This window comes from Panthera pardus, unplaced genomic scaffold (assembly GCF_024362965.1).
Source record: "Panthera pardus isolate Hobbes unplaced genomic scaffold, ASM2436296v1 HiC_scaffold_16, whole genome shotgun sequence".
NCBI classification, from domain to species: domain Eukaryota; kingdom Metazoa; phylum Chordata; class Mammalia; order Carnivora; family Felidae; genus Panthera; species Panthera pardus.
In genome coordinates, this window is record NW_026526721.1 from 76,456,662 (window position 1) to 76,472,044 (window position 15,383).

Below are 15,383 nucleotides of genomic sequence, written 5' to 3' on the forward strand. Positions count from 1 at the left end.
GCCCTAGTTGTTTCTGTCTCAGAGAGTTGAACAAGAACTGGGATGTAGGTATATTTGGATCCAAAGCCTATGCCCTTTTGTTTCAACCAGGTTTTGTTTCATTTGCCCATTTTAGGTCATTTTTAGAGTCAGGAAATTGGATCTTCCAGAGGTTCACATATCCAATTTAGGAGTTTCTAAAAACAAAACAACTCCATCCTCCTTTTTCTTCCTTTGGTGCTCATCACAAAAACGGATTAGGATTTTCTTTGCCCTGAACAAGATCATCAATTCTCATAACCTAAATGGGTTTTGATCTGTTTCTCCCATCATCTCAGGGGAGGGTATATTGCCAGGGTATCCCTGCCTCTTATGCCGTGACAGCAATCTCACTGCAATGAGTCATGTCCTGTAACCCAGGCAGTATCTTCAGGCAGTGATCCCAAACCTGGTATCATTCACTTAAAAATGTTTGTGAACAAACTGTATGGAACAGGAGAAAGGGTTATCTACCAAGTCTGATGCCTTCCTCCTCTTCCTCTTCCATACCTTCCTTAATGTCGAACACAGAACACGTAAGGAACATTTGCTGTGCGTTAGCCTTTGCTAAGTGCTGTGGATGATGGGCACAATCCAACCCAGAATAAATAAAGGTCAGAACTGGTTTAGAGAAAGGATGATGCAGGCCAGAATTCAAAGTTTTCTCGATCCCTACACCATGCCCACATTTGTTCACTAGGGCTTCGATAACAAGAACTACAGATGAGATGGCTTATGCAGAAAATTTATTTTCTCACATTTCTGGAGGCTGGAAGTCCAAGGCCAAGGTATCAGCAGGATGAACGATTTCTCCTGAGATCTCTCTCCTTGATTTGCAAATGGCCACCTTCTGGCCTTGTCTTCACATGGCCTTTACTCTGTGCATACCACCTCTGGTGTCTCTTCCTCTTCTTATAACCACCAGTCTTATTAAATGAGGGCACCACCCTTATGACCTCTTAACCTTGATTCTCTCTTTAGAGGCCCTGTCTCTGAATACATCACATTCAGAGTTGGAGATTCAACATAAATCCTGAGGTAACATAATTCAATCCACAAAAATGGCCATTGCATAAATAGCTATCATGTGCAGTGGAAAGAAGTCCAAGAGAGTAAAAAACCATACTTGTGATAGGAGCGTGGATGCTGGAACCAGAGTTTGCCACATCCCAATCGTGTAAACATTGGTCAAGTTTCTTAACTTCAGTACTTCATTTGTCATCCTCCAAAGCAGGGACAAGAAGAGCACCCACAGCCTGGGTGCCTGGGTGGCTCTGTCAGTTAAGCCTGGGGCTTTGGCTCAGGTTACAACCTCAAGGTTGGTGAGTTCAAGCCCTGCATCAGGCGCTGCACTGACTGTGTGGAGCCTGCTTGGGATGACCTCCCTCTCCCTCTGCTCCCCCCCTACTTATGCTCTCTCCTCTCCTCTCAAAATAAATAAATAAACTTAAAAAAAATAAAGAGTAACCACCCCCTAGGTTATTGCCATTTGACATAAGAGTTGGCTATTAGTGGTAGATAATTTTTTTTAATGTTTATTTATTTTTGAGAGAGACTAAGTGGGGGAGGGGTTGAGAGAGAGGGAGACAGAAGCTCTGATGCAGGGCTGGAACCCACAAACCTGGGAATCATGACCTAAGCCAAAGTCCCATTATTAACTGACAGAGCCGTCCAGGTGCCCCAAGTAGATGAATGGTTTTAAAGATGATATTACTCCTTTTTCTCCTCTGGATGTAACATCACAGAAATCATGAGGATAAAATTCAACAGAAAAGATGGGGGAAATAAAATACCTTAACTGAGAAGTATTTTTTTTTTTTTGTAATCGTAACAATTTATTCTATATAATAGTAATTGTGAAGCTAGGGCTAGCTAACACAGAGACAGACACTTTAGGTTCTTGAATTTGTATTTTATATTTAATTTTTTTTAATGTTTATTTATTTTTAAGAGAGAGAGAGAGACAGCGTGTGTGAGCAGGGGAGGGGCAGAGAGAGACATAGAATCTGAAGCAGGCTCCAGGCTCTGAGCTTTGAGCACAGAGCCCAAGGCAGGGCTCTGGGGCTCCAACTCATGAACCCTGAGATCATGACCTGAAAGTCGGATGCTCAATCAAGCCACCCAGGCACCTCTTAAATTTGTATTTTAATTCTTTTTATTTAAAAAAAAAATATTAATGTTTACTTTGTTTTGAGGAGAGAGAGCATGAGCCGGGGAGGAGGAGGAGGGGGGAGAGAGAGAGAGAGAGAGAGAGAGAGAGAGAGAGAGAGACGGGCAGACAGAATTCTAAGCAGGCTCCAGGCCCTGAGCGGTGAGCACAGAGCCCCACACAGGGCTTGGGGTTCAAACTCCCCTGAACTCACGCACTGCAAGATCATGACCTGAGCTGAAGTCAGAAGCTTAACCGGCTGAGCCCCCCAGCACCCCCCCCCCCCGTATTTTAATTCTCTATTGAGCACCCATGACAGGTTAGAGATTGTTCCAGGCACTTTTTGGAAACAGCAGTGAACACAATGGACGGGAACAGCTATTCTCCCCAAACTTAAATTCTAGAATGGATATAGATCATCTTCCCGTTTCACACGCCCCTCAGGGGTTGGGGAAAATGAGATGTATCAAAAAGAGGGGGAAAAGCCAGTCCGTTCACCAGGTCCTACATTAGGTTGGCATTGATCACGTGGCCAAGAACTACACAGGGGCAGTGTTAAGTCTGGGTGCTGCGTCGGCTCCCCAAGGGCTGCTCCATCCCAGAGACGCCGCGTTGGACTTTTCCCTAGTTCCGGCGCCAGAGCCGACGAGTCCGCCCCGCCCGGCAGGGGGAGCCGGGTTCGCCCCGTCGGGCCCGGCAGGCAGCGCGGTCCCGCCACCGCCGACTCTCGGCCGACCGCGGACGGCGAGCGGACCTCCGGCAGGCACCGCGCGAGTTTCGGGTTTCGAAGCCGCGCAGCGCACACGGGCGCTCGGCGGCAGGTGGCGGCAGGTCTCGGGTCCCCGAGCGGCGGTCGCCTTGAGTGCCAGAGACTTTGGCTTGACGTCTCCTCACCTACGTCACCAGTTTGACAGCCTCGCACCAAATCAGAGGGCGGCGCTCGCCGGGAGTCCCTGGCGTCACCGGGAGCTCCCGCAGATTAGAACTCGCCTCTCCTAGCTCCTCCCCTCAGTCCCATTTAAAGCTCCTACAGGCTTTACCGAAAAATTGAGGGCTCAGTTTCCGCAGCGCCTTCTTCCACTGCAAGATGGTAAGTGAGGACCTGGGGTTTAGGTAATACGCTGGGGAAACCTGGGGGCTCTGAGAGCTAGTAGGCTTTGCATTTAGAATTTCTTCCACCTTGGATGCAAGATTTCTCTGCTACCTGCCCATTAAAAGGGGTGTTCTCTGCTGCCCCATCTGCTTCTCCCCTATCTTCTTCCCTCTCTCTGCTCCCTCAGTCTCTCATTCCCCATCTCTCTCATCCTTTTACCTTCTTGTGTTATTTCTACTCTCTGTACTTTCTCCCAACTTTCTTCCCCCCCCCCGCCCCCGCACCTGCACTCACTTTTCATTCTACCTCTTCCTGTAGATTATGCACATATTTGCAGACATTTGGATTTGAGCTAGTCCAAGGGTATTTGAGGTTTGTTTTCTTCTCAGGTGTCAATTGCATAATAGTTCAACTCTGATTCCAATAATAACCTCAGGGAAAGAGCCTACAAACATGCTTTTAGAATAAAAGAAAATAGTGCTTGATAAACTTTTGGCTGAATTTCTTTGGTCTGCGCTGCCCAAGCTGGATTTGCCCAAAAGATTGGACTTTTTCAAAACTTAACTTACTGAGGATATTAACAAATTGTGCCTTAATTAGCTTAATTCTCTCTCTCTCTCCTTTTCCTTCTTCTTATTTGTTTTCTCGCTGTTTATGTTATGCCCAAAAAGTCCTCAAGTCAACAAAAGACTTGTAGTGGTCAAAAAGAGTTTGTCCAAAGCTGGACTCTGATGAAATGAATGGCTTTTACCTGATTAAACATTGACAAATAATTAAGAATGAGCTGTTGTACAAATTAACCCAGGAAGGCTGTATACCTGCCCCTGCTTGGACATTTGGAAAGACTGTGTGTTTGAAGTTTGAGGAGTCGGGGGCAGCAGGGTGTTCGCTGGCTCAGAACACAGTGGAGAATACATGCCAGGCAGTTAGTAGTGGCAAGATAACTTTGGAAGGGCACTGAGACCTAGTGCTGGAGAGATCTAGAGCCTGCTGCCTCTGCTGACTAACGTATTTCAGCTTTAATGATATGTTTACTTGGAGTGACTATAGGTACCGGTGCTTGGAGTTAGGAGCAAAATGTATGTAGTTATCTCTGGAATGTATCTATATGTCTATACATCCATCTCAAATGGTTTAGACCACTATAGGATCCAGCAGCATTTAAAGCCAGGGAAAGGAGGAAGGAAGGGATGGAGCAGGTGTGTAATTCAGAAACTGAGAAGCAAAGATAAGGAGGTTTCCTTATATGTCATGTTCAGTCCTTTTCAGCCTTAGCATTCTGGGCTCTTTGTCTTTTAACGTTATTAGAAATATAATTAAGGTATTGCTAGAAAGAGCCAAATAGTCCGTATATCTTTCAATCATTAAGTAGAATTCCTTTTACTTAGATCCTGGATAGCCTGTTAGATGACTGAGTCATGGCAACAGCAAATACTCTTGGATATTTACAAATTTGGTCCATCCAATACTAGCCTGTTCTTTGCTGAGAGAGCCTAAGGAAACTACTGGGTAAACCCAAGGAGCTGATTCCCTGTTAGTAATTATATTTTGACCACTTGAATTAATCTGGGATCTATGCTTAACACCTGTACTGTTTTTGATTCATTGCATGTAATTTGTGCCTCTTTCTCCCACCCTTATCCCCCTCCAAATCCCAATCATTCCATCTCCTGGGACCCTCCCCACCCCCACCCTGATCCCTCATACTGAATTTCACAGAACACTGTTCTGCCTTGCCAAGACCAGTACTTTGTAGGAGGCCAGAGCTATAATTGCCCGTATTCCACTACAACGTCAGAATCTAGTGTTGACGTTTCCACGGAGACTTGGGTCTCTTTCTGGGCTGCTGGTCTCCTGGACAACAGAGAGCCCCAACAAGCACCACAGGCACAGGGTAAGTTCTGCTCTTCTGCTTTCCCGGTAGGTCTGAAGCCCTTTTCCAGCACCCATAGTTGCAAAGCATCATGGGCTAGAACTCTGTAGAAGAAGAAATGGTATGGGAAGTTGAGGAAAGCACAAAGACTCCTGCATTTCACACCCTAAATAACCTGATTTTCTGTACTGTCATATATTGAAAATGAGATTCTTCCCCTTGCCCACTGGACAAGATATATTTCTCCCCACACTTTATAGTTTTTGGAGATTTCCAACCCACTGAGGGAATTTGGTTTTGGGTCAAAGATTTATAAACAATATTAGTGAGACGCTTTTGTAGTCAAGATACCAGTTGGAGCATTTCTTTTGGAATTCAGGAAAGTTTCCCTGGGTATAAGAGAGAGATGAGAAAAAATACTAATATACCCTTTTATTTCATAGGGAAGTCCTATGAACATTGTCTTTTTTTTTTGTATCCATAGCATGTTTATTTTTAAAAAGTTTATTTAGAAAGGAAAGCCAAATCAGAACAACAGTTATCTTTCAAAATGATTTATCTCAGTACTCTTTCCTCTTTCTCTAAAATGAATAGCTATTCTTTTTCTTTCTTTTTTTTTTTACAAAGCTCTTGACCAAATTTATTTATTTTTTGGTTTGTTTTTCTTTTTAACTGGATCATGGTTTTGTTTCTTGTTTGTTTTTTTTTTCAAATTTTTACTTAAATTCTATTTAATTAAATTCTACTTAAATTCTAATTAATTACACATATAGTGTAATATTGTTTTCAAGAGTAGAATTTAGTGATTCATCACTTACATATAACACCCAGTGCTCCCAGCAAGTGCCCTCCTATTCAGGAGGCCCATCACCCATTTAGCCCATCCCCCACCCACCTCCCTCCATCAACCTTCATTTGTTCTCTATTTGTTCTCTTAGAGTTGAATAATATCTTGTAAGTGGGGGGAAAAATGATTCCTTTTTGCTCAAAGAAGACTTCAATTTTGGAGGGAAAGATAACATTGATGGAAAATCATGTATTAATTTTCACTGGGGGCTGAGTAAATAGTTCTCATAAATATTAAAGGAATTTCTATATTAGCAATCTGGTTTCTAGAAAAACTTGTAGACACTTCACCATTAAATATATGTACTCCTGCTTCTGTCATATTATTTTTTTTTGAATTTCAGAAAAAAACAAACAAAAACCCCCAAAATAATGAAACACACTTATATTTCAGGAAGGGAGTTGTTCAGTGTTGTCTTTCTACCACAAGCAACAGAGAAGACAGAATGCCCAAGAATATAAAACCAAACTGTATACAACTTTATTCCTGTCTCCTTACTCATCATTTTACTTTAGTTGAAAATATTTCAGGAATATTTCAGTTTCCGTAGAGATGAGCAAGAGTTAAAACTGTACTAGATGAGGAAAATAAAACAAAAGTAAACCTATAGCATGCATAAGCATAGTTTTTACTGATAGGTATAGTTTGCTATCAAATATGAAAAAAAAACTTCTTTACAAAAGCATAAGAAACATACGAATGATGACATTTGAAATACATGAATTCAGGGTACAGTTTTGAGATTTGCATCAAGGTCTTCAGAGAAGCAAGATCCAAATTATTTTCAAGTAGAAAGTGATACCACATATAATTCTGAATATGTACTCTCCATCAGCTTTAATGGATAAGCAAACAGGCCAAGATTTTCATAGTTGGGGAAAAATGACACCATCAAAAGTAGGAGTTGATTTTAGAGGCAAACACTATGTTATCAAACGCTAAACCTTAGAAAATAAGATCAAAACTTGGAAAACATAGTGGAGTTGCAATGTTATGCCTAGCAGGGGAAGGATCAATAAATATTTGAGTGAATTCATAATGCAGATGGGATGGTTTTTATAAGCTTAGCCAGCAGGAGTTTATATATTAGGAAGAAATGTAACCTCTTAGCTCTTCAAAATTCATCCCTTTAGCCATTTTGGCAGATAGTCTATAAATATTTGTCTTTCATAGCATGTTTATCCCTTCTGGAAGCTTTAAATGTTTTGTTTCCTATAAGGAGGCAATAGCTATTTTTAGAAAGGTAATTGGATCCATTAAACTGTCTGAAATCCCTCCATGAGCTCTGCATTACACAAAAACCCCAAGTGTGTTTTCTCAGTTATCCATTTGGTATTTTCACATAGAATCATCCAGTGACTCCAATTTCCCTGTTCCTAACTCATGTTCATGGGAAGAGGCTCAGCTTTCCTCTCAGCTCTACAGAAACAAGCAGGTATGTATAACCAGGCAGACATGTTCCATGCAAATGCAGTCCATTCTTTTTTTTTTTTTTTTACTTTTATTTTATTCTTAAACTTATTTGAGTATAGTTGACTCTCAATGTTACATTAGTTTCAGGTGTACAACGTAGTGATTTGACTTCTCTATACATTATGCTGTGTTCACCACAAGGGTGGCTACCATCTGTCACCATACAGATATACTGCTGTCACATGACTACAATATCATTAACTGTATTCCCCATGTTGTGCCGTTTATCCCCATGACTAATGCATGCCATAACTAGAAACCTTTATCTGCCTCTACTCTTCACCCATGTTGCCCTTCCCCCATCCCCTTCTCTCTGACAGAGAATACAGTTTATGCTCTGTATTTATAGGATTCTGCCTTCTATTTGCTTATTCATTTTGCTTTTTAGATTCCACATATGAGTGAATTAATATGGTATTTGTCTTTCTCAGTCTGACTCATTTCACTTAGCACGTAGTTTGTTCTTAACATCACCCCTTAATGTTACTTTGCTTCTTTTCCCTTGTTAAATTCATATGTTGACTTGCAATTTAGAACCACAGTGAGTAAATGTCCACAGAGGTGGACAGGAAGATAGGTGATCAATGTCACAGGGAAGAAAACAAAAACAACAAATTCAACAAGAACAATCAAAACCCTCTAGGGGGCCCTATAGTCAGGACCTGACTGCATACATTTTAGTCCTATGACCTCTTGAATCCTCTTTTTCCATACCTATGGAATTGAAATATTTATATTGCCTTCCTCAGATGGCTGCTTGAAAGACCAAATGGTATATTGAGTGTGATAGTATTTTTAAAGCACACACATAGCTCATCACTTGGAGAGGGATGATGATTACAAAGTTTTTGCAAAGATTGCTTCATTGATCACGTTTTATTTGTTGTTGTTCCTGAGAGAATAATTTGATCTAGTGGATATACAAACAGACCAATCTGAGGATGAAGGAAACCAGCCCCCCTTGTTTTTCTTCTTTTCTTAATGTGCAAGGAAGGAGTCCAGCGAAACCTTTCTAAATCCTTTTTTCTATATTTAAACAGTTGCACGCAGCTCATTTTCCTACATACCTTCCCGATTCCCTTGTGGTTGCAATCTTAAAAGTCATATAATCTCTTCAAACACTTTGCAATGAATAAGAAGTTCAGAGCACAAAACTGAACAATCAGGTGGTAGGTGGGTGTAGATTGAATTTAGGCGTTAGAGGACAAGGGCTCCCGGAGGTTGAGTTTGTAAAACAAATAGAATAATGATCAAGTTTAAGCAGGTTAAGGATCAGTGGCATTATTATAAGGTTACAAAGTCAATATAGTAGAGCAGCCTTCACCATTGTATGCTTTTTTGCAGCTCCAAGATACTCTGGTGCAGAAGGAAGAAGAACTTGCTAGGTTACACGAAGAGAATAATCACCTTAGACAATACCTGAATTCTGCTTTGGTTAAATGTCTTGAAGAAAAGGCCAAGGTATGTAACTATCCCTTTTATAAAAACACAGCAGTGATTTGAGAATGGAGGTAATTTGGGTAAAACTGCTTAATTAATTGTAGAAGGTATACTGAACAGCATGGCTTCAAAGGCATTTCTGGGTTAGATGGAGTTTTCTGAAAGGAAATATAGCACTTTCACAAGAATTTTTATGTATCATTTCTTAGAAGTATCTAGAGTACAGATGTTAGCCATGTATTACAGCAAAAGTTGCTTAAGAATCAAGCCAGTCAAAGGAATTGCTAAGACAACAGAGGTTAATCAAAAGACAGAGAGCTAAATGGATGGAACACTGCAGTGGGAATCAGATCCGAAAGACACTCAGTTCTTCTTATCATCAGATTGACTTTCGGTAAATCGCTCTCTCACTTAGCCTCAGTTATGTTCATCTGGATATACATGGCCTAAAAGATCGTTGAAAATCTCCTCAGCTCTAAACTGTTATGAATATGGGTGGAGCCCAGATTTCTTGAGTGGCAGTTATAGATCACCAATTATGTTATCTTTTAATGAATCATTTTTCTTATACTCTTAAATGAGTTAGACTATTTCTAACTCAAGGACTTATAGCCTGTCCACAGTCTCTTCCTGTTCTTCTTCCTTTCTCTGGGTTTTATATTTCTGTTATCTTTTTGTCATTTTGTTACAATTATTGCTTCTGTCATCAATCTTTTCCTTGCTTCTAGACAAGCTACGTTATTTGATATAATTTAATTTAAATTGATTATGCTTCTTGCCATTTTTACTGAACATAAAAGTTCAGAGAAGAAAAGATACCATATCTGACTCCTTTACAATCCAGTTAGGTTTGTTAAAAAAGGGAGCACATCTCACAGTTATTAGCTTGGGCTCCTTAGTCCAGCCACCATTTTGTAAAACAAAGGACATTTATTAAATTAGTAAATGATATAGATTAGGCAGGTTTTTTTCTCTCTGTTTCCCAATTGTCCAAGATGTAGAATAATACATATCACACGAAAGTGTTATGAAAGTTAATGGAACAAGAAGAAGCAGTGTTAGTTACTGTTTTCAATCAGTTGCTCTGTCTAGAATCACGTGGCTTTGATTTAATCTAGGCCGCATGATCCTTAGCAAGTCACTAATATGCCTGTGCCTCAGTTTCCTCGCTAAGGAAGATTTTAACAGTACCCATATAAAATGACATTATGCATGTAGCCAGTGTTCAATACATGATAGTTGCTATTATTGTCATTATTATAATAATTACTTTCCTGAATTGAAAATTTAAAGACATTATTTTTTCTTTCAACTTTTAAATGATTAGTAAAAAACATGAATTGTAGTTTCCAGGTAGTAACTTGTCATTATAGATTTTAAGTTGGAAACAGAAGTTAATTCAATCACTTTTGTGTGTGTGTGTGTGTGTGTGTGTGTGTGTGAGAGAGAGAGAGAGAGAGAGAGAGACAAAGACAGAGACAGAGAGAATAGAATATTAATCATGTTTTCTAAGGAGTTAAAGTGACTAGTTAATATTTGAAGGAGTTTTAAATAGACAACAGTAAAGAAAATGATCTTGGTTGACTCTCTGACTGTATATTTTCAAATGCTACTTTCCTAGAAATTACTGTCATCAGATGAGTTTTCCAAAGCATGTGGAAAATTCAGAAAGGGAAAGAGGAAACCCAAAGAGCAAAGATATTTTCCTCCTGAGATCCCCCATCACAAAAATGCCAAGAGAAACCTCTCCGGTGAATTTGCTAACTGTGAAGAACAACCTGGGCCCCCTGTGGATCCCTGGGTTCTTCAAACACTTGGATTAAAAGACCTCAATACCATTGATGACACTTTATCAGCTAACTACAGTGCCCTCTCCTCTCATCCCAGAAGAATTGCCAGCACATTTCCCCAGTTTCCGGATGATGCAGCCAATTATGAAAATATCCCCAGGGAGGGTCTGCCAATTGACTATGGAGGTGACCAAACAACCCCCTCACATAGCACTGCCAGGCACGGGGAAGATTTTCACTTACTTTCTCAACTTTCAAATGAGCCAGGAGGGCTGCAAACTCCTCCTTACTATACTACTGATGTGTCTCCCAATAAGACAGAGATGGCCTTTTCCACATCCCTGAGCCCTCACTGTAATGTGAAAACTCATTCCTTCCACCAGGGACAAGCCTTTGTTTGTCGAGATGAGGAGGGAGGCTGGAAGTTCACTTGGGTCCCTAAGCAGTCTTAGTGACCCCTGCTCTAACACAAAAGACTGCCATCAACTCTGTTTACGAAGACCTCTCTTGCACTTGAACCTGACTATTTGGAATACGGAAGCTATTGCCCAGACTGTCTCCTGCCACTTTAAATGTCAATCTCAGTTATCCACTTAAATCTGCAAAGAACAGCTTCCAAGAATCCATGATGAAACATGCCTACTCTTTTTTCACCTAAATTTGACTTGTTTACATAGCAACACCTGCTGTTGACTTCCTCCCTTTGCCCTGTACTTGAAAAGGTATTTTCCAATTGCCTGAATACTTCTATGAGGCCTGCAAATGCTCTTTCAATTATAACAAGTCTAACAGCTTTTCTCCCTTCATCAAGCAGTTTAAATGTTCATAGCCTCCACCCTCTCACTTTCGTCCCTCTCCTGCTCCTCTTTATTTCTGAAAACTGCCTCTAGAGTGAATGCTATCATTGCTCCAAGTGCCTGTTACTGAGTGTTCAGTTAGCTGGGGTAAGGTAGAAAGAAGTGTCTTCGCCCATCATCATTCCCGAAGACATAATGTAGATGTGAGCAGTGTTATATGTAGTACAGTTCAGTAAGTTGAGTGTCCTGTGCTAGAGTTGATAAAGAGGCTCTTCAAAGAGCTATAACTCTACTGAATAGGAAATACCACTGATAAATTAAAAGATTTAAGAGAATTAAAATTACTTCAAAATGTGCCACGGTACATCAGCTTCTAGAGGCACCTGGCATTGTCTCTTTAACCAACCATCCTAATTGCCTAGATGCTGTCAAACTTCTATTCCTGGAAGTATTTTCATTCATCATTTTTTTACTCATTGGTCCATTCAAAATGATTGTAGAATCATGTACCAGGCACTGTGCTATGCGTGGTGATAAAATGTGAGCAAGTTAGACCTTGTGGCCACCCTCATAAGACTTACAGCCACTTTTCTGCTGTGACCTTGAGAAACTTACTTCCCAAGTGTGATGATTCAGTTTTCCTGGCTGCATAATACAGAAGCTGGATGAGATAATCACTAACATTCTCTAAATCGAGGCTGGGTCCATCAGTTTTACACCAACACGGCCATCCTAACTCACTACTCTGTTCAATTTTGATAGATGCTATACATATATTGGGTGAGCCTTACATACAATTTTTTAAAATGTGAATCATTTGTAGTTCATACAAGAAACCATTGCTCTGATCACAGTATTCCTTTTCTGGTATGAGCCCACTTTGCAGGTTAATTCAGTCTCTGTGAGAGTAACTTGCTCTAACAAATAGAAACATTATTTTTTTTTAAATAAGTGTGCATAAATTTAATGTAAATTTTGATGTCAAAGATTTCTCTTTCTAAATAAAAAAAATAAATTCGTAGTGCTAATGCTAGTTCTCCTCAAGCTCTCTATCCTTCCCAGAATAATTTACAATCAGAGATGCGCACCTATGTTTTTTGGAGAAAACTACAGTTAGTGATAAAATTCACCACCTTGAACCTCTTTCCTGTTTTTCTGTTTTCACCTCTCAGTGCGTGAGAACATGAGTGTGCCCTTTGGAATTCTTTGTAACTGAGACACGACTTTTGTTGTTGTTTGGTTCTTGGTGTGTTTTTGCGGTTGTGAGCAAGTAATCTATTTTATTAAGTTTTGTTACCACATTGTATTCTTTATAATCCATGAAGGAGAATCTAAGATGCTAACTGATGTTATTCTCCAGAGTATTTTCATGACTTAGGAAGAGATAGAACACATTCTATTTTCTAAACACAAAACAAAATAAAACAAAAACAAAGAAGTGCCTTACACTGCAGTATCGGTGCCCCTGGTGGGTAAAACTTATCTTTTTAAAATAACAAATTTAATAATTAAAATTAAAGAATTAAAATTGATTATAGTTTGATACACTAGGAATCAAGAAAGCAACATAACTACTTTAAAAGTCTAAGTGATCAAGCTGTAAAACAAAATTGATCGGTCAACAAGTATTCATTTTGCACTTTTGTGTGCCGTATCATGGTCATGAACCATGAGTAAACACCCAGGCTTAGAAGGATACGTTTGAACGGTAAAACAGAGCCTCATAAAATGTAATAGTTTAAAATGAAACTTGGTCCTTGCCTGGCTTAAAGATATTACAGCACTCTTGTGATAAATTATGGTAACTTTCTCTGGCTTATTCCATGGATGAAAGAGTTACCACATCTTGTGACCATACCTACAGACATTTGATATTTAATTGCATTATGTATAAAAAAATATTTTGTTGATGTTTGAGAAACTGGAAATTTCTCTCACCTGAGTATATGTTCTAACTTCTAAAGTTTTACCATAGTACTTCAGTAAACCACAGTTAAAATTTTATTAATGTAAAGTGAGAAATAAAAATTAAATACTTTTGTGATTGTGATAAACATCTTTATATTGTGTAGAACATTTTCTAGTAATGGGTTTTCTTCTCCTAGGTTTTAACCATAATCCTATTTATTGATTTGTACCTCTTTTATATGATGTATATGGCCAGACCAATCTTCAGCATTTAGGGTTTAACTGTTCTTTTCCTTATCCAGGATACATTAATGAGGCTTTCAGGTGTTAAATGGCCTTGAGTCAAGTGCTTTGTAGGCACAGCAACATAACCTCCCATAAATACTAGCTAGCATCCAGCATCAATTTTAAAATTTTGATGACATTTCCTATGTTCTCTGATCATCTGAAAATAAATCCTACCTAAATCTCACTAATATCTGGAAAATAAGGGCATTTGGAAAGCTTCAGTTATGCAGGTGACATATAATGAATGAGATTAATTTAAAAGACTGCAGTGATGATAAACTATAATCTTGAAAAAATGGAAAAAAACTGTGAATCAATATAAAAAAGTTGCTGTATTTTCTCTATTTCAAAAAAACAAATATTTTTCAATGTGACAGATGAATTCAATAACCAGCCTACATCACAGGTTCAAAGGAAAAAGTATAGAATTTAGACATCTGGTGATGATTTTTTGAAGTTTACGTCTTGTCTATAAAGTCAGAATACACAATTTTACATTTGTTTCAGTTAATCAAAAGATTCGTGTGCGCAACTATTAGATGCATCATTTTTTCTTTATTTTTCACAAAACCAAATAAAATTGGTTTACAACCTACACATGCACAGTGTAAGTATATTTCTTAACATATTTGTTGTATTTTTATCTATATTTTTTTGTTACGTGAACATCATCAGACATCCAGTTATAATTCTTATGTTGGATAGTCTATAAATGTAAAATATAATTTAACAATTAATATTTTAAATGACTTTGATTTGTTTGTGATTGAAAATATTTCTAATTATATGTGAGTCAATTTTGTAATGAATTCATGTCTAATAAATAAATAAATGGCAAAAGCTTAATCCTACTTTTCTCCCTTATTTTAAAAATGTGCTTCAATGAATTGAGCAATAGACTAAGAAAAAGTTTTCAGGTCTCATTTCTGCAATAAATATTATGGTATAGAAAGGATATGTATATTAATTTTCAAAAAGTGTTAAGATTAATAATTAAGGTACTTATTCAATACATAATAGCCTGTGTCCAGCTCTATAGAAGATAAAGGATTGAAATATGTGCTCCAAGTAACTTGCCTATAAATGAGAGAAACATAAATATGCTTATTCAAACAAGTGAATAATTAGCTCTCATAATTGAAAAGTTTGTGTTTCAGCTATAGCTGGATCTAGGTGCCCAAGGAATATTGTCAGGAATGTGGTTTGGAATCTAAAAGAGGACCGATGACTAGGAATGGATTCTATAAGGGTATTGAGACAGTACCTTGCCACACAAAAGCATGACCAAAACCAGGATGGGATAGGCAATGTAAATTTAAAAAGCAGCAAGCTATATCCCATAATTTGTTCTCTAGTTTTGTGACATTCTCCTTGTCCTTCACATTGTAATTCCCCAAAATAAATAAAGCTTCAGTTCGATGTTCTAGTTACAGAGTCTACATTTGAAAACCTTGGCCAGATTTTCCCTAAGTGAACTAGATAGGGCCTATATCCCTAAGGGGAAGATTAATATCAAGAGAAAATGGTTTGAGACTTGCATAGCAGGGCAAGAACCCATTGCTACAGGGAGATTCTCCTATTACCAGTCATGGATAACCTGGATTTTATTTAGTTTACTTACAGGGATATTTGATTTATTTTTCATTGGAGAAAACTATACCTAAAACTCACTTTTGTTTTTAATGTATTTTTTTTTTTACTGGATCA

At 38.7% G+C, this 15,383-nt stretch overlaps 1 protein-coding gene across 1 annotated transcript; it reads left to right on the forward strand.

Moving 5' to 3' along the window:
* Positions 1 to 3,152: 3,152 nt before the first annotated feature.
* GMNC (geminin coiled-coil domain containing) lies at positions 3,153 to 14,325 on the forward strand. The gene is made up of 5 exons (XM_019463512.2): positions 3,153 to 3,257; positions 4,980 to 5,154; positions 7,327 to 7,415; positions 8,798 to 8,914; positions 10,515 to 14,325. Exons 1-5 carry the CDS (start codon positions 3,255 to 3,257, stop codon positions 11,133 to 11,135), a joined length of 1,005 nt encoding a protein of 334 aa, XP_019319057.1. The 5' UTR covers positions 3,153 to 3,254; the 3' UTR covers positions 11,136 to 14,325.
* The last annotated feature ends 1,058 nt before the right edge of the window (positions 14,326 to 15,383 follow it).

What these genes read in the sequence shown, in the direction of transcription:
- GMNC (XM_019463512.2), top strand. An exon ending in AGCTCTACAGAAACAAGCAG is followed by an intron (nt 7,416 to 8,797) that starts GTATGTATAACC and finishes GCTTTTTTGCAG; the next exon opens with CTCCAAGATACTCTGGTGCA. An exon ending in GTCTTGAAGAAAAGGCCAAG is followed by an intron (nt 8,915 to 10,514) that starts GTATGTAACTAT and finishes CTACTTTCCTAG; the next exon opens with AAATTACTGTCATCAGATGA.